Source organism: Rhinoraja longicauda, chromosome 1 (genome assembly GCF_053455715.1).
Source record: "Rhinoraja longicauda isolate Sanriku21f chromosome 1, sRhiLon1.1, whole genome shotgun sequence".
NCBI classification, from domain to species: Eukaryota; Metazoa; Chordata; class Chondrichthyes; order Rajiformes; family Arhynchobatidae; genus Rhinoraja; species Rhinoraja longicauda.
In genome coordinates this window covers 64775071-64799469 of record NC_135953.1, presented here as the reverse complement: position 1 = coordinate 64799469, position 24399 = coordinate 64775071, and the positions used below count along the sequence as shown (strand labels likewise).

At 43.0% G+C, this 24399-nt stretch overlaps 1 protein-coding gene across 2 annotated transcripts in view; it reads right to left on the bottom strand.

Annotated features, from left to right (window-relative positions):
* Positions 1-12739, bottom strand: part of gabrg1 (gamma-aminobutyric acid type A receptor subunit gamma1) — a 145374-nt gene extending 132635 nt beyond the window's left edge. For both annotated transcript variants that reach the window (XM_078399036.1, XM_078399045.1), the window contains exon 1: positions 12610-12739. In XM_078399036.1, coding sequence (XP_078255162.1) covers positions 12610-12716 — 107 coding nt within the window. In that variant the 5' untranslated portion in view covers positions 12717-12739. The remainder of the gene's footprint in view (positions 1-12609) is intronic.
* Between the last annotated feature and the right edge of the window lie 11660 nt (positions 12740-24399).

Below are 24399 nucleotides of genomic sequence, written 5' to 3'. Positions count from 1 at the left end.
CCACCTTTGTCCTCATATTTTTTCCTGACAAACAATAGCAGTTGTGCAGAACACATGTGACTAACACCTCTACTTCATGGTGCTAATCTGATTTAATTTAGGCAGCGTGACGAGAGTCTATAACACATCACATGATTTTTGATCAGTGGAGAATAAATCTGTGATATCAACAAAGATATATTTGTGCAATGGTTCGTGTTACTGTCATGCAAAGACATGAAATTTCAAGTTCCTTTTTGTAATTGAACAGACACACAAAATTAATTTCTCTTTAATTCAAAAATGTAAAGAAAACAAGAATGGAGACACAAGATATTGCAGATGCTGGAATCCAGAGAAAAAGTGTTGGAAGAATTCAGTGAGTCAGTCAGCCAGAAATCTTGAAGAGCATGGACAGGCGATGTTTCGGGTCTGAAGAAGGGTTCCGACCCAAAACGTCACCTGTCCATTCCCTCCAAAGATGCTGCCTGACCGCGGAGTTCTTCCGGCACTTTGGGTATCTGTGGAGGGGATGGACAGATTACCTTTTGGTAGAGTGTGGGGGAGAAAGGTAGAAAAGAGGGGTGCAATGGGACAAAGCCTGGCAAGTGATTGTGGATACAGGTAAAGGGGGGGGGGGGTGGGGGCTGATTGGGAGATTGTGGACAAAGGCTAGATATTCGGAACAACTAATGTTCAAAGTAACCAATAAAAAGACAGGCATAGCTGGGGCCTTTTGCGAGTGTGCAAGGTTACACCTTTGACTTGAAGTGAGAAGAGTCGAAAGAGAAGTTGTTAAGGGTAAGGGTTGTTCGGCCAGGTGGTGGAAGATGTTAGCTGAGGGGAACTGATTGGGTGTCTTTTCAAGGAAGAACTGGTGGACCCCAAGACCTTCCTGGTATGAAATGCAGCTATAAAGGGACAGGGTGTTCACAGTAAAGATAAGGCAACATGGGCCTTATTGAAGTGGGGATGAGAGTGTGAGGTGCCTCAGATGTAGGTTGGAAAGGACTAGGCAATGAAGGACGTTAGAATCAAGTTATTTGGAGATTAATTATTTGGGAGAATGTTTTAATGTCCTCTTCAAGCTTTTGATTATAAAAATCCTGAAATAACCTGAGGCTTTTCCAGCCTCATTCCAGTAACGTTAGTGAAAATGAAAGAGGAGCAGCAAAATCTTCCAGTTTTTACCACTTTCACCATTTATCAAAAGCAATAGGAGACCAGAAGACTTATGACCCATATCCATACAGATCCTTTTCATCTCTACTGAGTAACAGTAATGCAATCTGCTGCTATTTTGCCTTGTGCAGCTGAGTGCTTCCACAGTTTACGGTAGATATTTCCAAACCACAGCTATAAAGAAAATGCGTGCGCCATATGCACAACAGTGAAGTTTTTTATTATAAAGTGTAAAAACATTTTACAACAAACAGCACCCGTAGTCAGAATCGAAAATGCATTGTAAGGCAGCAATGCTACCACTGCGCCACCGTGACACCCAATTTACAGAAGCCAATTAACCTACAAATTAGTTCTGCTGCCTCCCGACTCCAGTGACTCGTATTCGAGCCTCACCTCGTATTCTGTCTGTGGAATCTGACCTTTCACTTTGTCAACCCTGTGGTTTCTCCAGATGCTCCAGCTTTGCCCACATTCTAAAGATAGACTGATACGTTGATTGGCTGCTGGTGCACATTACTGTAAACTAACCCCAGTGTTGTTAAATGGCTAAAGAAGCACCAAGAAATGGATGGATAAGTAAGTTGTTGTTGGATTGTAGAGAAATAAGAGAGAGAATGGAACCGATCGCAATGCTCTGCTGCGAACCAGGATATATTTGAAGGCAAACGTCTGTGTTGCAATAAGCATGAATGTCTTACATAATACAGTTTAACCATCAACACTTGATCTACAACGTTAACATTGGCATGTCCACCACCATCAATGTCTTTGGGGTTGCCATTGAGTGAATATTCATCTATGCTGGAGCCAAAAGAATAGATCAAAGCTAAGTATCCTCAATCACAGCAGTCCACCCTTACCCCATGCCTGTTCTTCATGCATACAATGGCCTCCCATCAAAAACGAGACTAAAATGGAATGGAGCATTATGCATATGTCCAAATGAGTTCAACGCCAACAACACTCAAGCAGATCAAAAAATTAATCAATACCAGTGTCTTCAATATCGGTTCAGTTTAGTTTATTGTCACGTGTACCGAGGTACAGTGAAAAGCTTTTGTTGCGTGCTAACCAGTCAGCAGAAAAACAATCCTTGATTACAATCGATCCATTTACATTGTACAGATACATGATAAGGGAATAACGTTTAGTGCAAGGTAAAACCAGCAAAGTTTGATCATGTACAGTCCGAGGGTCATCAAAGGGGTAGATAGTAGTTCAGCACTGCTCTCTGGTTGTGGAAGGATGATTCAGTTGCCTGATAATATCTGGGAAGAAACTGTCCCTGAATCTGGTGGTGTGTGTTTTCACACTTCTGTACCTTTAGCACCGTTAGCACCCTATTCACCATCTTATGTACACACTACCGCACGCACATCATGTCCCCACCTTGTCCCACCTACACAAGACATTTTCAGAACACTTCAAACAAGTTGACAGCAGCAAGTCTAACAAAATTGCAAATTCATCGATGATAAAGGAACTGATTTCAAAGATGGGGATGAGACTAGATACAATAATCTCTCAACAGAACAACAGGAGATTACAGAAGTAGAGAGGGGATACTAAGATTTTTTTTTGCAATAAAACATTCCTTAATTAGGATTTAAGAGCAATACACGTGTTCATATTTAAAGTATCAGAACCAAGGCTCTGACTGCTGTTTGAACTGACCTCCACTGCATTCAGAAACTCTTGGTATTTAGATTAGACTGCTGGCAGAATTTTAGCCCGATTTCTGCTTCTTTTCTCTAGCTGAATTCAAAATTCTGTGGAGATGCATATGACAGCATCGGGAGTTTCTAAACTGGAGGAACAACTTTGACAGACATGCAAATAATGACGTACCTCTCCTGTTAACCAAATACACTGTTCAGGATTGTCAATCAGCATAATTCAAAGGGCTTTATTTGAAATGGCATCACTGACTTTCAATCTCCCACTGTACGAATGAAGGAGCTGCCATAAAACAGTGAGAATAGTGCTGATTTTTTGCCAATCATGATTGAATGTGGTTCAAACGATAACTTTAGAGTTTAGTATCTCATTGAAAGAATTTACAAGGTTGAGGGAGGGCCTCATTGAAACTTACAGAATAATGAAAGGCATAGATAGAGTGGATGTGGAAAGGGTTTCCACTGGTGGGAGAGTCTAGAACCAGAGGTCAAAATAGACAATAGACAATAGACAATAGACAATAGGTGCAGGAGTAGGCCATTCAGCCCTTTGAGCCAGCACCGCCATTCAATGCGATCATGGCTGATCACTTTCAATCAGTACCCCGTTCCTGCCTTCTCCCCATACCCCCTCACTCCGCTATCCTTAAGAGCTCTATCCAGCTCTCTCTTGAAAGCATCCAACGAACTGGCCTCCACTGCCTTCTGAGGCAGAGAATTCCACACCTTCACCACTCTCTGACTGAAAAAGTTCTTCCTCATCTCCGTTCTAAATGGCCTACCCCTTATTCTTAAACTGTGGCCCCTTGTTCTGGACTCCCCCAACATTGGGAACATGTTTCCTGCCTCTAATGTGTCCAATCCCCTAATTATCATAGGTTTCAATAAGATCCCCCCTCATCCTTCTAAATTCCAGTGTATACAAGCCCAATCGCTCCAGCCTTTCAACATACGACAGTCCCGCCATTCCGGGAATTAACCTAGTGAACCTACGCTGCACGCCCTCCATAGCAAGAATATCCTTCCTCAAATTTGGAGACCAAAACTGCACACAGTACTCCAGGTGCGGTCTCACCAGGGCCTGGTACAACTATAGAAGGACCTCTTTGCTCCTATACTCAACTCCTCTTGTTACGAAGGCCAACATTCCATTGGCTTTCTTCACTGCCTGCTGTACCTGCATGCTTCCTTTCATTGACTGATGCACTAGGACACCCAGATCTCGTTGAACTCCCCCTCCTCCTAACTTGACACCATTCAGATAATAATCTGCCTTTCTATTCTTACTTCCAAAGTGAATAACCTCACACTTATCTACATTAAACTGCATCTGCCATGTATCTGCCCACTCACACAACCTGTCCAAGTCACCCTACAGCCTTATTGCATCTTCCTCACAATTCACACTACCCCCCAGCTTAGTATCATCTGCAAATTTGCTAATGGTACTTTTAATCCCTTCGTCTAAGTCATTAATGTATATCGTAAATAGCTGGGGTCCCAGCACCGAACCTTGCGGTACCCCACTGGTCACTGCCTGCCATTCCGAAAGGGACCCATTTATCCCCACTCTTTGCTTTCTGTCTGTCAACCAATTTTCTATCCATGTCAGTACCCTACCCCCAATACCATGTGCCCTAATTTTGCCCACTAATCTCCTATGTGGGACCTTGTCGAAGGCTTTCTGAAAGTCGAGGTACACCACATCCACCGACTCTCCCCTGTCAATTTTCCTAGTTACATCCTCAAAAAATTCCAGTAGATTTGTCAAGCATGATTTCCCCTTCGTAAATCCATGCTGACTCGGAATGATCCTGTTACCGCTATCCAAATGCTCAGCAATTTCGTCTTTTATAATTGACTCCAGCATCTTCCCCACCACTGATGTCAGACTAACTGGTCTATAATTACCCGTTTTCTCTCTCCCTCCTTTCTTAAAAAGTGGGATAACATTTGCTATCCTCCAATCCACAGGAACTGATCCTGAATCTATAGAACATTGAAAAATGATCTCCAATGCTTCCACTATTTCTAGAGCCACCTCCTTAAGTACCCTGGGATGCAGACCATCAGGCCCTGAGGAAGCTCTTTTAGAAAGGAGGTGAGGAGGAACTTCTTTAGTCAGAGGGAATTTAATCTGTGGAACTCATTGCCCCAGGGGGCTTTGGAGGCCATGTCAGTGGATATTTTTACAGCAGCGATAGACAAATTATCTGAGGTCTTCACAAAAATCTTCAACCTGTCCCTTTTAAAATCCACCATCCCTCCCTGCCTGAAGTCTGCCACAATCATCCCACTGCCGAAAAAGTCTGTCATCAGCGGCCTTAACGACTACCGTCCGGTAGCACTCACACCGGTCATCACAAAGTGCTTCGAGAGACTGGTCCTGCAGCACATCAAAGCCAGCCTCCCACCCACCTTCGACCCATACCAGTTTGCCTACAGAGCAAATAGGTCTACAGGGGATGCCATCGACACTGCTCTTCACACTGCACTGACCCACCTTGAACACCAGGGGAGCTATGTGAGGATGCTCTTCCTCGACTTCAGCTCTGCCTTTAACACGGTCATCCCGAGCAGACTGGTCACCAAACTTTCTGACCTTGGATTTTCCCAAACCATCTGCCAATGGATCAAGGACTTCCTGACCAACCGCCCCCAGACCGTCAAAATAGGCCCTCACCTCTCCTCCACCATTACACTGAGCACCGGCTCACCACAGGGCTGTGTGTTGAGCCCCATCCTTTACTCCCTCTACACTCACGACTGCGCCCCCACCCATCCCACCAACACCATCATCAAGTTCGCGGATGACACGACTGTGGTTGGACTCATCTCAGGAGGAGATGAGACAGCCTACAGGGATGAAATCCAAAGGCTGGCTGCATGGTGTTCAGTGAACAATCTTGTCCTGAACTCCTCCAAAACAAAGGAACTTATAATAGACTTCAGGAAAACCAGTGCAGAATACGACCCACTCTACATCAATGGGGTCTGTGTGGAAAGGGTACCCGCTTTCAGGTTCCTGGGTACGCACATCGCAGAGGATCTTACCTGGTCTACCAACACCATCACCACAGTGAAGAAGGCACAGCAGAGACTCCACTTCCTGAGGATCCTCAGGAAGACCAACCTGCAGGAGAAGCTCATGATGTCCTTCTATCGCTGCTCCATCGAGAGTGTGCTGGCATACTGTATAACCACATGGTATGCCAGCTGCTCAGAAAAGGACAGGAAGGCCCTTCAGAGGGTCATCACGACGGCCCAGAAGATCATCGGCTGCTCACTGCCCTCCCTGGAGCACCTGTTCAGCCTACGCTGCTCAGTAGAGCAGGCAAAATAATAAAAGATCCATCCCACCCCGGCCACCGTCTGTTTGTTCATCTGCCCTCTGGTCGACGTTTCAGGTCGATCAAATCCCGAACAAACAGACTTAAGAACAGATTTTACCCCAGGGCCATACGAGAACTGAACACTACCTTCTGTACTAGGCAACACTGTTAAAACTTTTGTACTTAATATAATTGTATTTATTTGTTTTTGCATTTATTGCATATATGTTTTTACGCACCGTCAGGATTGGCTATTTTTTAATTTTGTTGTACTCGTTGCAATGACAATAAATGAATATTATTATTATTATTATTATTATTATGATAGCAGAGGATAGATTTCACCCCTCTTTTATCAGGCTTCTAAACGATCCGAACATAAGTTCTTAAGTTCTAGGAGCAGAATTAGGTCATTTGGTCCATACTGTACTCCGCCATTCAACATGGCTGATCTATCTTTCGCTCTCAACTCCATTCTCCTGCCTTCTCCCCATAACCCATGACACCCTTATTAATCAAGAATCTGTCAATCTCAACCTTCAAAATATCCATTGACTTGACCTCCACAGCCTTATGCGGCAATGAATTTCACAGATTCACCACTCTCTGACTAAAGAAATTCCTCCTCATCTCCTTTCTAAAGGTACGTTCTTTTATTCTAAGGCTGTGGCCTCTGGTCCTAGACTCTCCCACTAGTGGAAATATCCTCTCCACATTCACTCTATCCAGGCCTTCACTAATCAGTAAGTTTCAATGAGGTCCCCCTCATCCTTCTAAACTCCAGCGAGTACAGGCCCAGTGCCTTCAAACACTCACCATATGTTAACCCAATCATTCCTGGGATCATTTTTGTAAACCTCCTCTGGATCCTTTCCAATGCCAGCACATCCATCTTCAGATATAGGACTGATATGTTAGGGTACTGTCTGATTCACCTCTACCCCATTTAGGACATTGGACTTTGTCTATGGAACTGATGCTGAGAACTATATTCTGAACTTTGTATCTTCCCCTTTGCACCATTTATTGTACTTGAGGTAGACTCGACTGTATCTATCTAAGGTATATCACATCTGACTGGATAGCATGCAAAAAAACATTTTACTATACCTCGGCACACAATACACCTAAACATTGGAGGTTGAGGGGAGACCAGTTAAAGGTGCACAATATTATGAGAGGCATATGTTGAGTAGTCAGTAAGAAAATGTTCCCCATGGCAGCTAAGGCAGCTAAGGGCATATGTGAGGAGTGAAAGGTTTAAAGAGATATTTCACCCAGAGGTTGGTTGAAATCTGGAACACACTTCCTGAGAAGGTGGTGGAGCATGTTCTCTTAATATTTAAGAAGCTCCCAGGTGAGCACATGAAACAGCAGGGCACAGTAGGCTATGGACCAGGTGCATAGCCTAATGGGATAAATGGGATTAATATAGATGGTAGACATAGACATGGTGTGACCAAGGACCTGTTTCTGTGCTTCATTATTCTAAGACAATGATGCTATCATAGGACAATAGGCAATAGACAATAGACAATAGGTGCAGGTGGAGGCCATTCGGCCCTTCAAGCCAGCACCGCCATTCAATGTGATCATGGCTATGCACCTGGTCATTCTCAATCAGTACCCCGTTCCTGCCTTCTCCCCATACCCCCTGACTCCGCTATCCTTAAGAGCTCTATCTAGCTCTCTCTTGAATGCATTCAGAGAATTGGCCTCCACTGCCTTCTGAGGCATAGAATTCCACAGATTCACAACTCTCTGACTGAAAAAGTTTTTCCTCATCTCTGTTCTAAATGGCCTACCCCTTATTCTTAAACTGTGGCCACTGGTTCTGGACTCCCCCAACATTGGGAACATGTTTCCTGCCTCTAACGTGTCCAACCCCTTAATAATCTTATACGTTTCGATAAGATCTCCTCTCATCCTTCTAAATTCCAGTGTAGAATATAAGTGGTATTAGTTTTAGTATCTCATGTTATTGGGCAGTTTATTGCCAGTTCAAGAATAGAAAGTTACATGGATACAATAAATATGCAATAAATATGTCCTGATAAAGGAGGAAGAGGTGCATAGGGAGGGCATACCAGACCTTGGATATTCGCAGCATAAAACATATTTGCCAATGTTAGAGCAACTGAATTCAAATTTTGATGTAAGACTTGAGAAAGCAGTCTCTCTCAATTGGGCTTGGAAAGATTACATTGATAGGGATGGGGGGGGGGGGATGAAAACCTCAAAATCCATAACACCTGAATCAAGATTTAAGAGCATTGCATTTCTCTTTTCATTAAATGGGCTTCACAAGTGGCCAAAAGAAAATAAATGGAGGGGTTTGGAGAGTATGAATAACTACAAAATATCAGAATGGATGAGACCTTGAATCATCGTGACGTGACTTTTAAACTTCAGGTGTTGGGCATTGCCAAGCCATGGGTTTTAACAAGGATGAGCAATCAGGGCAGCATTGGGTAACTTATTAGACAGATAAGGTTTAGACTGCAGGTAGACACAAAAAGCTGGAGTAATTCAGCAGGTCAGGCAGCATCTCTGGAGAGAAGGAATGGGTGACGTTACGGGTCGAGACCCTTCTTCAGATTGATGTCAGGGGAGGGGGCAGGATAAAGATAGAATGAGTTGGAGACAGGAAGACTAGTGGGAGATCTGGGAAGGGGGAGGGGATAGAGAGGGAAAGCAGGGACTATCTGAAGTTAGAGAAGTCAATGTTCATACCGCTGGGGTGTAAACTGCCCAAGCGAAATATGAGGTGCTGTTCCTCCAATTTGCGCTGGGCCTCACTCTGACATTGGAGGAGGCCCAGGACAGAAAGGTCAGATTGGGAACGGGAGGGGGAGTTCAAGAATGAGCCACCGGGAGATCAGGTAGGTTTAGACGGACTGAGCAGATGTGTTTAGCGAAACGATCGCCAAGCCTGCGCTTGGTCTCGCCGATGTAGAGAAGTTGACACCTGGAACAGCGGATACAGTAGATAAGGTTGGAGGAGGTGCAGGTGAACCTCTGCCTCACCTGGAAAGTCTGTTTGGGTCCTTGGATGGAGTTGAGGGGGGAGGTAAAGGGACAGGTGTTGCATCTCCTGCGGTTGCAGGGGAATGTACCTGGGGAGGGGGTGGTTTGGGTGGGAAGGGACGAGTGAACCAGGGAGTTTCGGAGGGAACGGTCGCTGCGGAAAGCAGAAAGAGGTGGAGATGGGAAGATGTGGCCAGTAGTGGGATCCCGTTGGAGGTGGCGAAAATGTTGCAGGATAATATGCTGTATGCGATGGCTGATGTGGTAGAAAGTGAGGACAAGGGGGACTTTGTCCTTGTTCCAAATAGGGGAGGAGGTGCAAGAACGGAGCTGCGGGATATTGAGGAGACCCTAGTGAGAACCTCATCTATAATGGACGAAGGGAACCCCCGTTTCCTAAAGAATGCCCATGTATGGAACGCCTCATCCATACATCCGATGCCCATGAATGGAACGCCTCATCCTGGGCACAGATGCGGTGTAGACGGAGGAATTGGGAGTAGGGGATAGAGTATTTACAGGAAACAGGGTGGGAAGAAGTGTAGTCAAGATAGCTATGGGAGTCAGTAGGTTTATAGTAGATGTCAGTCAATAGTCTGCCTCCTGCGATGGAGACGGTGAGTTACAGAAATGGTAGGGAGATGTTGGAGTAAATTTAAGACCAGGATGGAAATTAGTGGTGAAGTTGATGGTCAGTGAGTTCTGCATGAGTACAGGAGGTAGTACCAATGCAGTCATCAATGTCGCGGAGGTAGTTTTTGGGGATGGGGCCAGTGTGCGCCTGGAACAAGGATTGTTAACATACCCTACAAAGAGGCATACATAGCTTGGGCCCATGCAAGTGCCCATAGCTACGCCTTGGATTTGGAGGAAGTGGGAGCAGTCGAAGAAGTTGTTGAGAGTAAGAACCAGCTCTGCTAGGCGGAGGAGAGTATTGGAAGATGGAAATTTGCTGGTTCTGCGGTCGTGGAAGAAATGGAAGCCTTTAAGATCCTCCTGGTGGGGGATGGAGGTGTAGAGTGACTGGACATCCATAGTAAAGATAAGGGAGTAGGGGCCTGGAAAACGGAAGTTATTGAGGAGACGAAGAGCATCTGAGGTGTCTTGGACATAGGTTGGGAGGGATTGGACCAGGGGGGGGATAGGATGAAGTCAAGGGAGGTGGAAATTAATTCGGTGGGAAATGAACAGGCAGAAACAATGGGTCTGCCAGGACAGTTCTGTTTGTGGATTTTGGGGAGAAGTTAAAATCGGAACGTGCGAGGCTGGGGAACGATAAGGTTGGAGGCTTTAGAGGGCAGAGAGCCGGAAGTTATGAAATGAGTAATGGTGTTTGAAATTAAGGCCTGATGCTCATCTGTGGGGTCATGGTCCAAGGATAAGTAGGAGGAGGTGTCTGAGAGTTGTCATCTGGCCTAGAGGTCAGCACGCCACACTACCACAGCACCTCCCTTGTCGGCGGGTTTAATTATCAAGTCGGGGTTGCTGCAGAGTGAGCGGAGGGCTGTACGTTCAGGAGGGGAGAGGTTAGAGTAAGTCTGGGTAGTGAAAAATTTGAGGCGATTGATGTCCCGCCGGCAGTTGGAAATGAAAAGGTCTAATGAAGGTAGATGGCCATCCGGGGGAGTCCAAGAGGAGGGGAGAAGGGAGAAGGGGTCATCACTAGGTGGTGAGGTTAATATTGGTTAATAATGGTTAATGATGTAAACATCATGGACTCAGAAACAGAGGGTTATCTGTTAAAAGAAGAGATGTATGAGCATGTTCATGTTCATGTTCCATGAGCAGATTAGGCCATTTGGCCCATCAAGTCTACTCTGCCATTCAATCATGGCTGATCTACCGTTCCCCTCTCAATCCCATTCTCCTGCTTTCTTCCCATAACTCCCAACACCCTTACTAATCAAAAGCAGTTGGAATGAGCTGTCATTCTTCGGAATAGAAAATGGTGACAGAGTTCAGCTTTGGTGCCACAACCCAGACACCTCAGTTTTTAAAAATTGGCTCACTCTTCACTGGTCCCATGGTCACTGTTTCAAGTAATTTCTGCAGAGAAGTGGTCTGATTGGACAAAGACTGGGAATTTCAAAAGCTGGTTAACTCCTGAGATCAGTAAGACAGTGACTGTAGCTTCATTCAAATTTCTGACTCTAAATCAAAAACAGAGTTTGCATTTTTTAAGATTTGGGGAGGCATAGTGGTGCAGCTGTTTGCACAGATGCCTCACGGCATCAGAGACGTGGGTTCGCTCCTGACCTCGGGTGCTGTCTATGTGGAGTTTGTATATTCTCCCTGTTGGTTTCCTCCCACATCCCAAAGACGTTTAGATTTGCAAGTTAATTGGCATCTATAAAATTTCCCCCCAATATGTAAGGAGTGGATGAGACAGTGGGATAGAACACAGAACTTGTGTGAATGAGTGATCGATGGTTGGCATGGACTCAGTGGGCCTGTTACCATGTTGTATCTCTAGAAACTAAAAATAAATTTGCAAGTGTAATGAAGCAAGTGTGTTTGCATGCTATCCTTGGAGTGTGACAGAGCCAAGCCATGAGACCTGATGTGTACACAAGCACATATTCATTTCAATGAATGAACTTTCAGGGTGGCTGCTCTCTTTACCAAATGTGAGGCAGCATTAAAATTTTCAAAAAAGCCCAATACCTCAGTGAGTGACTGAAAATAAATTATGTCTTGAGATCACAACTGTTTTGTCTTTCATTTTACCTGTCCAAATTATATATTATAATAATTTTACCAATTTTAAATCTAAGGTACTCCTGAAATTACAACAGAGTGGAGGTATTAACATCATACCATGCAAATATCATTTGTAAGCATGGGAGTAAATGTCATCTGATGGAGCAAACTTTAACACGTGTATCAACCACTGCAGTGGGAAAAATGCAGAAAATTCCTGTTCTGGCATATGCTTTAGAGCCAACCTTAAATACAATTTTAAAATACAGTTTTCATTAAAATATACAATATTAAGTAGTGATATTACATTGCATCCATTAATCACAATCAAAATGTATCAAATAACACTAGCATGTCCCCTACAGAAGAGTGAAAGTTAAAACATCAGAAGATAATTCACGGATTGCAGTATAAAATTGTATTAATGTATATTACAGTATAGTATTATGAGAAATTTAGTGCCATGTTTGATAACGTGAATGAATAATAACATAGAAAAGCCGGCAACCATTTCAGCTATGAATCAATTTACATTTAGAGGCTAAATATAAAGGCAATATTGCAAATCTTGGAGCAATTATCTTGCAACAGCTTTCAAGGACACTGCTGCATGCATTTACAAAATTCAATTGGTGTGCAAACAGTGTACTAAGCAAAAATAAAATGCAAGCTCCCTTTGTCTGGCAAATTGCAATACATCTTTGACTTACCAGGCTCTCAGGATAAACACCACCAAGATAGAGATATATAATTTGAGGCAAAAAGAAGAAGGTGTACAAAGGAAAAAAATAGAGAAATAATGTTTCTCTGAACCCATCGCAGAAACAGTATTGGTGGAAAATCCCTGACTCTACTGCTGTAGAACAATCCAAACCAGCCAGCAACCGGAACTGTACAGACAAACATTAATAGACAGGAAAAGCAACCACAGGCATTGCAGATCCTTTCTATAAATTATAGCAAAGAACCTTTCTGCAAATCAGAGCTCAGTAGGGAGGGACTTCCAAAATCATTGTGGTTCACAATCTATTGCACTGAAGATTTTGTTGTGTTTCTGTTAAAGAAACATTACTGAGAAACTGCTAAAAATACTTCTCAGATAAAGATGTAATATTTACATTTCAACACACACATAAATATTCTTTAATAAGCATTGGGAGAATTTTTTTTATGTGGTTCATCGTAAATTTATATGAACTGGGCTTGTTTCAAATCTTTAATTGATTTAAAATAGGAAGTAAAATTGCTATATTTGGCGAGTACGTCTATGTCGATTAGACAAATAAATTAGTTGCATATGTTCATTTTAAGTGAGGAAATAATTGACAGACTGCTGTTCGCAGTAAGCATTGACATGTTTATTTGCGATTACTGACAATTACATTTGAATTTCCTTGATTTATAACTTTGGGCATCTATTTCATGGATTTTGGCAGCAAATTGAACAGCACAAAATATCTTCAAGTTGCTTCATAAAAATGATGAGCATAGGCTTGAAAGGTCATTTAGTTTACATAAAATAATCTTTCCAAATAGACTCCAGCTCAGAATCTATCCATTTCATAAATGATTGCTGTTCTTACCTGTACTGTTTCTCTCTCTGAAGTTGTTCCTGCAAATAAGTTTAGAACATTTATTTGTTTTCTAGTTCTGATTTTCAGCACTTCCAATGTTTTGACATTCATTTCTTCTGATGAATACTGAGAATACCTATGGCACTGTCCACTTGAATACCCAACTGGCTATGTGCTCCTGAAATTGGTTATGTATCCATCTTTGTGATCCAGTCCTAGATTCTTCATCCTTTTCAAAGCACTACCTTCTGATTCTAGAACACTCGTTTGTACACAGGTTACATAAGAATAGCCAATGCGGATTTGCAAAAGAAGGATCATGTCTCTCAAACTTAGTAAGTTCTTGAAAGAAATGAGAGCATTGCAACAAGAATAAGAGAGCTTAGTTGATATCAGACTGAGGGACTGAAGGCTGATAAATCCCCAGGGCCTGATGGTCTGCATCCCAAGGTACTTAAGGAGGTGGCTCTAGAAATTATGGACGAATTGGTGATCATTTTCCAATGTTCTATAGATTCAGGATCAGTTCCTGTGGATTAGAGGGTAGCTAATGTTATCCCACTTTTTAAGAAAGGAGGGAGAGAGAAAACGGGAAATTATAGACCAGTTAGTCTGACATCAGTGGTGGGGAAGTTGCTGGAATCAATTATAAAAGACGAAATTGCGGAGCATTTGGATAGCAGTAACAGGATCGTTCCGAGTCTGCATGGATTTACGAAGGGGAAATCATGCTTGACTTAATCTTCTGGAATTTTTTGAGGATGTAACTAGGAAAATTGACAGGGGATGTGGTGTACCTCGACTTTCAGAAAGCCATAGGGGATTAGTGGGCAAAATTAGTGCACATGGTATTGGGGGTAGGGTACTGACATGGATAGAAAATTGGTTGACAGACAGAAAGCAAAGAGTGGGGATAAATGGGTCCCTTTCAGAGGTGCTGGGACCGCAGCTATTTACAATATACATTAATGACTTGGATGAAGGGATTAAAAGTACCATTAGCAAATTTGCAGATGATACAAAGCTGGGTGGTAGTGTGAGCTGTGAGGAAGGTGCTATGATGTTGCAGGGTGACTTGGACATGTTGTGTGAGTGGGCAGATGCATGGCAGATGCAGTTTAATGTGGATAAGTGTGAGATTATCCACTTTGGTGGTAAGAATAAGAAGGCAGATTATTATCTGAATGGAGTCAAGTTAGGAAAAGGGGATGTACAACGAGATCTGGGTGTCCTAGTGCATCAGTCACTGAAAGGAAGCATGCAGGTACAGCAGGCAGTGAAGAAAGCCAATGGAATGTTGGCCTTCGTAACAAGAGGAGTTGAGTATAGGAGCAAAGAGGTCCTTCTGCAGTTGCATAGGGCCCTAGTGAGACCGCACCTGGAGTACTGTGTGCAGTTTTGGTCTCCAAATTTGAGGAAGGATATTCTTGCTATTGAGGGCGTGCAGCGTAGGTTTACTAGGTTAATTCCCGGAATGGCGGGACTATCATATGTTGAAAGACTGGAGTGGCTAGGCTTGTATACACTGGAATTTAGAAGGATGAGAGGGGATCTTATCGAAACATATAAGATAATTACGGGGTTGGACACGTTAGAGGCAGGAAACATGTTCCCAATGTTGGGAGAGTCCAGAACCAGGGGCCACAGTTTAAGAATAAGAGGTAGGCCATTTAGAACGGAGATGAGGAAAAACTTTTTCAGTCAGAGAGTTGTAAATCTGTGGAATTCAGTGCCTCAGAAGGCAGTGGAGGCCAATTCTCTGAATGCATTCAAGAGAGAGCTAGATAGAGATCTTAAGGATAGCGGAGTCAGGGGGTATGGGGAGAAGGCAGGAACGGGGTACTGATTGAGAATGATCAGCCATGATCACATTGAATGGTGGTGCTGGCTCGAAGGGCCGAATGGCCTCCTCCTGCACCTATTGTCTATTGTCGAGTATGAATTTTGGAAAGGAAATTATTGCTGAGGCGAGTCATTGATAAAGTTAAGTGGTAATTAAAGTGCAGACAACATGGATCAGATGTAAATCAAATACTGCAAAATGCTGGAAATCTGATATGTATCCAGATAATGTTGTAAGTGCGCAATAGGTCAGGCAGTCAGGCAGCAACTGTTGGAAAAGAAACAATAAAAGTTATGAGGAAAGCTCTTCTACCAGAAATATTAATTCTGTTTCACTTTTGTTTCTCTTCACCACCGATGCTGTCTGACCTGTTGTGTATTTGCAGCATTTTCTGCTTCTATACCTTGGAGCAAATATTGCATTGAAAAAAAAATTTGACCAGTGCAGAGATATATAATGATACAGCATGGAGGGACCTCCTTTGGTGCAATAGGTCCATGCCGATCAAATGCCCCATTAAGATGGCCCATTTACCAGCATTCAGTCCGTATCCCTCTGAACCTTTTTATCCATATAGCTGTCTAAATGTCTCAATGGTTATTTCACGAATAAGAACAGAGGTTAAGAATTTTACTCTGCTTAAGAAGTAGAAAACAGCTCAATTGAGGAGGTAGGATACAATATCAAGCTTTGCAAATGTCATAGACATAATAAACTGCAAGGAGGACTGTAACCAACTTTAGGCACACATAACTGACTCAGTAGTTTAACCAAACTAAAAACCAAATTATTGCGGATGCTGGAGAACCCAAATAAAAACAAAAATCTGGAAACACTTAGCAGTCCCAGCAGCATCAGTGGAAAGAAAATGAGTTAAAGAGACTTTATCCAGACTGATAAAAGATTGACTTACAACGGTAACTCTCTATCTCTCATCACAGATACCGTCTGACCTGCTAAGTCTTTCCAGAATTAGTATTCATTCGCGTTATCAAACATGACACTAAATTTCCTTTGAGTAGACTGATGTCAGATAAGTCAAAAGGCAAAAAAATTGTAAAGTAAAGTTTGACATTTTGTGAGGAACAATACCATTTGACTAAACTTTAAATGTTGATAGAAAATTTAAGAATACAGATACACAAATGAGAGAACAAGCCCACTGATATTTAAGGAAAACAAACTGAATGGGAACCAATGGGGTGAGAATTCTTTCACATCAAACAGCAGTTTTGTGCACAGCATGAAGAAATTCAGTCTACAAAATTCAGTCTACATCAGTAAACATAGCAGGGTGCTTCATATATGGTATACAGTGGAAGTGCAGACATTAATCCAAAGGAATGGATTAGGACCAGTGCTGTGGAAGGGAGCTTTGATGGCAGCAGTAACATATATATTTTTAAATTTTAAAAATCTATCATTGTAAAAAAAATGGACAGTAATCGTGACCATGATTGCAGTAAAATTAATCTGTTTCAATAATGTCCTGGAAAGGTTTAAATCTGCTTTGCTTACCTGGTCCAGATTACATGTAGCTCCAGCCCCACGGCAACGTGGTCGATTTTTATCTGCCTTCTGAATTGGCTGAGCAAATTATTCAGTTGTATAACAACCTGAGTTTGGCCCACACCTAGGTATGGGTAACAAGGGATGGACAATAGTTCCAAGGGCAGGGCAATCAGGGCAGTATAATAGCTCTAATACTGCAGCCAATGCATATGTGTACAAGTGGAGCATATCATATCATGCCAGCTGCTAATATCGATGGGGATACAAGGCAACTGCAGATGCTGGTTTACAAAAAAAGATATGATGTGCTGGAGTAACTCAGCGGGTCAGGCAGCATCTCTGGAGAACATGGATAGACGATGTTTCAGATCAGTACCCTTTTATGACTGTGAGACCTGGGAGTCTGAAGAAGGGTTCTGGCCAAAACATCACTTTTCCATGTTCTCCAGAGGCGTTGCCTGACCCACTGAGTTACTCCAGCACTCTTTCTTTTTTTTTCCAGCTGTTAATATCCACTGGAAGTGTATGGAATGGGAAAATAATGATGACTGATGTGATATCTAAAATTCGGACTGAGGACTACATACCCAGGTTAATGACTTGCCTTAGAGTAAACTCCAGATGTTGGAAGGTTGAGCAAACACAAAAAAAAACTACTGGAGGGAGTCAGTGGGACAGGTATCTTCTGTAACATCTGGATAGGCAATGTTTCAGGTCAGGACCCTACTTCAAGACTGGGGTAGAATAGTTGGGGAAATGTGGTGAGGGGAAGGGTGCACAAGAGGCAAGTAATTGATTGCCAGATGAGTCTTGTGGGGAAGAGATGAGTAGAGATGGACACAAAGACTGGAGGTGATAGGTGGAGAAGATAAAGGCCAATAGATGGTGGAATCTGATAGGAAAGGAAGGTGAAGAATGAAATGTAGGATCAGAGGGAGGGATGGTGGGTACATGAGGATGGAGGGAGGTGGAATATGGGACCCAGAGGTGGTAGCTGTGTGTGATGAGCTGAAGGCGGTGATGATGGGGAAAGGAACTGCATGACAGGGGTGGAGGAGTGGAAAGAAAGGTGTGCATGGGAGGATCTGGGTAGATCTGAAGAGAGAAGGTAGGGGGCTTATCTGAAAAGGCGAGTTCAATGTTCAGCACAAATGTTGAGGGCCAAAGGGCCATTCCTGTGCTGGACTGTTCTATGTTGTGCTTTCCAATGTTCACATCATTGGGTTACAGGGTGTGCAAGCAGAAAATAAGGCACTGTGCTTCCAGTTTACATTCCAGTTTACTGGCTTCACTCTGATAATGGGGGAGGGGAGGAAAAGGCAGGTCGATATGGAAATGGAAAGGTGAACTGAAATGGATTCCAACCGACAGCTGCAGCTGTCTCTGAAGGGCAGGCTGTGTGTTTGGTGAAGTGGTTGCCAAGTCTAAGCTTGGTCTCACTGACGTGGAGGACGCCACATCAAGAGCTCCAAATGCAATAGATTAGGTTGATGGAGGTGTATTTAAACCACTGGAAGAGCTGTTTGGGTACCTGATGGATGTGAAGATGGAGGTGTAAGGACAAGTGTTGCACCTCTCGCTATTGCTGGGGAAAGCGCCTGAGGAGGGGCAAAATGGACGGGGAACCAAGGAGCCACAGTGAGGGAGTGGTATCTGCGGAGAGCAGCAAGGAATGGGGAGGGGAAAATGTGACCAGTGGTGGGATCACGTGGAGGCCGGCAGAAATCTTGGTGAATGATGAGTTGGATGAGGAGACGTGCGCTGAAAGGTAAAAACCAGGGAACTCTATTCCTGTTCTCTCAGGGGTGATTGATGATGAGAGCAATTTGGAGACAAAGAATGGAGGAGTCACAGATGAGGGCTTGATCCACAACTGCGGGAGGACCATGTTTCCCAAAGAAAGAGGACATCTCAGATGTCCGAGAGTGGAAAGCTACATCTTGAGAGCAGATGCAGCAAAGTTGGAGAATTGTGAGAGAGGGGCGGAATCCTGGCAAGAGGAAGAGTGGGAGATGTCGTCAAGCTAGGTGTGGGAGCCAATGGGTTTGCAGTACGTGTTTGTTGATCGTCTGTCTCCTGAGATGGAGATAGAGGTATCAAGAAAGGGGAGAGAGATGTTACAGATGGTCCAAGTGAATTTGAAGCAAGGACATAAGTTGATGGTGAAGTTGAAGAAACAACAAGAGCTTCAGCCGTAGAAAGAATCTTTCACCAGAGCTATTTGAGGAGAGCCCCAATTATTCATCTGCTGCCCGATGTCCAGTCCTGTGACTTTACCCTCATGGTGCCATTCTTACTGACATCACTACAGGGGCGACCCGATGGTGCAGCGGTAGAGTTGCTGCTTCACAGCACTTGCAGTGCCAGAGACGCTGGTTCGATCCTGCCTACGGGTGCTGTCTGTCCGGAGTTTGTTCGTTCTCCCACTGATCGTGTGGGTTTTATCATCATATCATATCATATCATATATATACAGCCGGAAACAGGCCTTTTCGGCCCTCCAAGTCCGTGCCGCCCAGCGATCCCCGTACATTAACACTATCCTACACCCACTAGGGACAATTTTTACATTTACCCAGCCAATTAACCTACATACCTGTACGTCTTTGGAGTGTGGGAGGAAACCGAAGATCTCGGAGAAAACCCACGCAGGTCACGGGGAGAACGTACAAACTCCTTACAGTGCAGCACCCGTAGTCAGGATCGAACCTGAGTCTCCGGCGCTGCATTCGCTGTAAAGCAGCAACTCTACCGCTGCGCTACCGCTAGCCTGAGATCTTCGGTTTCCTCCCACACTCCAAAGACGTACAGGTTTGTAGGTTAATAGGCTACTTGGTATAAGTGAAAAAATTGTCCCTATGTGTGTAGGATAGTGTTAATGTGTGGGGATCACTGGTCAGTGCGAACTCGGTGGGCCAAAGGCCCTGTTCCTGCACTGTATCTGTAAATTAAACTATAGTTAGAACTGGTGCCCACACAACCTGGCCTCACACTCTAACCTATGGAAGATTTTATGAGAAATCAATGCTTTTCCCTGTCTTGTTTAATTTAGTTTAAGGATACAACATGGAAACAAGCCCTTCGGCCCAAAGAATCTACACTGGCCATCAATAACCTGTTCGCACTAGCTCTATGTTATCCCAACTTTCACACCCACTCCCTACACCCTAGGGGCAACTTTACAGAAGCCAGTAACTTACAAAACTGCACGCTCATAAGTTCATAAATTCATAAGTGATAGGAGCAGAGTTTGGCCATTCGTTCTATAAAGTCTACGCCACCATTCTATCGTGGCTAATCTATCTTTTCCTCTCAATCCCATTCTCCTGTCTTCTCCCCATAACCCCTGACACCTGCACGTCTTTGGCATGTGGGAGGAATCTGGAGAACCGAGAGGAAACCCACGTGGTCACAGGGAGATTATGCAAACTCCACACAGACAGCACCTGAGGTTAGGATCAAGCCCAGGTCTCTGGCAATGTGAGGCAGTGGCTCTACCAGCTGCACTACTGTTGTTCATCTAAATGGTATTTTTCACCGTGCAATCTGCAACAAGGCTTAGCTTCCACACAGCTGTGTCTCCGTTTTCAATACCAGTTCTGAAGATGAAGTCATTCAAAAGGGAGTTAGATAGAGCTCTTCGGGCTAGCAAAATCAAGGGGTATGGGGAGAAGGCAGGAATGGGGTTCTGATTGTGGATGATCAGCCATGATCACATTGAATGGCGGTGTTGGCTCGAAGGCCCAAATGGCCTACTCCTGCACCTATGGTCTACTTATCTATATATCTATGTTAACACTGAAACCAACATTCATAACATGATTTCAAGTATTTTTAACTGTCATTAAAAAATAATTGTATGAGAAAGAAATAAAATGAAAGACAACAACGCTGTTATATTTCTGGAAGCACACACAATTTTGATATATCAATGATAGACACAAAAAGCTGGAGTAACTCAGTGGGACAGGCAGCATCTCTGGAGAGAAGGAATGGGTGACGTTTCGGGTCGAGACCCTTCTTGATACATCAGTTCTGTCCTTTGTCAAGTTTAAAATATTTCTGAATTAAATTGAAGTTTCTGAAGTTTATTTGCCACTTATGAAAATCAAATATTTGTTTTGGCACCAGTGAAATTCTTGCTAGTCTTGAAATTCTAAATGAATCAATTGTTTCTAATTATCCTTTTATTATTTATTATGATTGTTGTTGTTGTTATACTATTATTGTTGTACTAATTATTGTTATTGTTTGTAATTCTGGACCTAAGAATATCATGCGAGGTTTTGAAATTCTCATCTGTGCCAAGGCCTCAATGAGTTAAGTGGATTCTAATTATAACATCATTTTGATGGCGCTGAAATCCAATAGCTGTGATAACACAGAAACAACCATTTGATCACACGATTGACTGTGATCAAAACAGTTACCCAGGATTACAAAGGGAGCAATTGAAGGGTGTGGAGGCCTGGAGACAACTTGTATCTTGATTATTCTGCAGAGATTTTAGAGTTGTCATGTTCTAACAAATGATTTAAGCCCTTTGTACAGACTTTAAGCATAAGTGACGGATAAATATGTGTACTCATTTTCGTGCCTTCATAGCTCATGTTTTGAAGATTAAACGATAAAAGAATGATGAAAATTATTTCTGAAGGTAATTGTTTTTATGTAAATTTTAAAGGCAACATGGAGTCAAAACTCACCTTTTGCTTGTAGCTTTAAACAGATCTGCTCTCCACTGTACTCTAATTCACTTTCAGTGTTAGCAATGAAGGGCAATTAATAGCTAATATTCTACCATCCTCTAGCATCAGCCCCTTAAGGGAAAAATCTACAAAATCGTTGTTTTCGTCAGAATTTTAAAAAAAATAGAGCTGTGAGATTTAATTAAACTGGTGACATTAGAATCTATTCACAATATGAAAAAGATAAATCCTTCAACAAACAGCAGTGTTTTCTTTAATTTTCTTCTATCAGATTAAGAGAGCTTCAATTTATACTAAGCACATTTTGGATTAATGTGATCAGATATCTGACATCACCTTTGACTTTGAGTAGATGATCTGCCATAGTGACAGAAAATGCAACCTTGGTATAATTGGTTTCTGGAACTGAAATTGATTCAAACAAGTTACTGTCCCATACTGGACAACACCTGGTAAAGGATAAATCTGACATTTATAAAATGAATTAAACTATGTTGGAAGAAAAAAAGCACGAGCCAGACTTTCCTTCCAATGCTATGTACTGAGGAAAAATCTATCATTTAAAATGAATGGAAACAATCATTGACAAATCGTGTCCGTCCAATAGCAATGATAATCTAGTTTAAACCTATTCCTGCTGCTGGGTAGGGAATCTATTGTGTTAAATGTAATCAACATTAGTCATCTAGGAAGATAATCTGCTTTTTGCTGTTGAATGGACATAAATTCATAAGATCATGTGATAGGAGCAGAATTAGGCCATCAAGTGTACTCCGCCATTCAATCATGGCTGATCTATCTCTCCCTCCAAATCCCATTGTCGTGTCTTCTCCCCATAATACTGAGCTTACGGGAGCTCCGGCAGCGGCAGAGGCAACGTGTTCGCCCGCCCCGAATCGCGGGGCTTGGGTCGGCCCGCCGCGGACCTTTCACCATCCGGCGCGGCCTGAAATAGGCCGCGGGATTTTTTTTTCACCGCCCAATATCGGGAGCCCCGACCGCCCCGACGTGGCAACTCCAACAGCCTGACCGCGGGACAAGACGGCAGGGAAGAGAAAAATACATTCTGGCCTTCCATCACAGTGAGGAGGGACTGGAGGAGACTCACTGTGATGGATGTTTCTTTTTGTTTGGTGTTAGTTGTGATTGTATGTGTTATTGCATTTTTATTGATTAATCTTATTGGTCTTATTGTTCAACTGCGGGTAATGTTTCATTTTACTACACATTTATGTGTATGTAACAAATAAACGACTATTGACTATTGACTATTGACTATTGACACCTGTACTAATCAAGAATCTATCTATCTCTGCCTTAAAAATATCCATTAACTTGGTCTCCACATCCTTCTGTGGCAAAGAATTCCACAGATTCGCCACCCTCTGACTAAATAATTTCCTCCTCATCTCCTCCATAAATGAACGTCCTTTAATTCTGATACCATGACCTCTGGACATGAGCAAAACAAAACACAACATTTAAGAAAAAGCATTTTTAGAAGAGTTCAAGCTCTAAGAAGCATAAATGTGTTAATAAATTGGGCTAGGTTGGATATTGATGAATCACAAAACCATATAACAATTATCATATGGAAATAAACCATTCAACGCATGAGGTCCATAATGGCAATACAGCAATACATCATTGGAACAGTCCCCTCATACAGGGGTACTGGGAGAGTAGAATAGAGTATTTCAGGAAGCAGAAGCCCCTTTCAGGGGTGGCACGGTGACGCAGCGGGAAAGTTGCTGCCTTACAGCACTTGCAGTGCAGGAGACCTAGGTTCGATCCCAACTACTGGCGCTGTCTGTACAGAGTTTGTACGTTCTCCCCGTGATCGCATGAGTTTTCTCCGAGATCTTCAGTTTCCTCCCACACGCCAAAGGTTGATTGGCTTGGTATAACTGTAAATTGTCCCTAGTGTGTGTAGGATAGTGTTAGCGTGCGGGGATAGCTGGTCAGTGCGGACTCGGTGGGCTGAAGGGCCTGTTTCCGCACTGTATCTCTAAACTAAACTAAACTAAACAGTGTGGGAGGAGATGGCGTTTAGCAATCCCAACCACTATCACTGGCTGGCTAAAATTATTCTCTCACTGAAGTAACGAGTTGCTTTGGAAAATCGTATGAGCTCTAGCCATGTCTATTCTGTAGAATAAGTAATGTACCAACCCTTCCTAGACCTACTTCCCCTCGACCTTAGTCAGTATTGTTTTGGTGCCATATCTTCTTTTCACCTCAAATTGCACATTTTATAAGCTTTTCTATCTATCTCCATTTGTTTTTTCTCCCTTCTCTTACTCTTCATACCCGAGGATAGATTAGTGACAGGATTCACTATAAACCCTCTGACTCTTACAACCACTGTACCTCCACTTCCGGTAAAGCCTTACAGGCTCAACGTTAAATTACTGACTTCATTCAATGTATTGCCATTCCCACTTCCACTTATTCTAGATTTATTCCATTATCATTAATTTCTGCCTTGCACCATCATTCCACTCATTGTTTATTTTACCAGCCTTTCACACTGTCACAGTCCTCCTCTTTGCTATTTTCCCACTCTCTCATTCCCCGCCTCTGTACTTGCTTATAACTGATGGTAAAAAGCGACACCCACCCTTGGATATTATTACTAATGGGGAGAAAACAATACAAAAGCAGCCTACACAAACTGAAATTATGCTGTGCACTGCATCCATTGGAGAACAGATGAAATAAAAAATACTCCTTATATTGGACATCGTTAACAATAAAGTGTTAATCACCTGTATAACCGTAATACATTATTGAGCAGAAGTAGTTCCAGAATACAGGGAATTGGCAAGATGACTGAGAAGACATCAACCATAAGTGATTAAA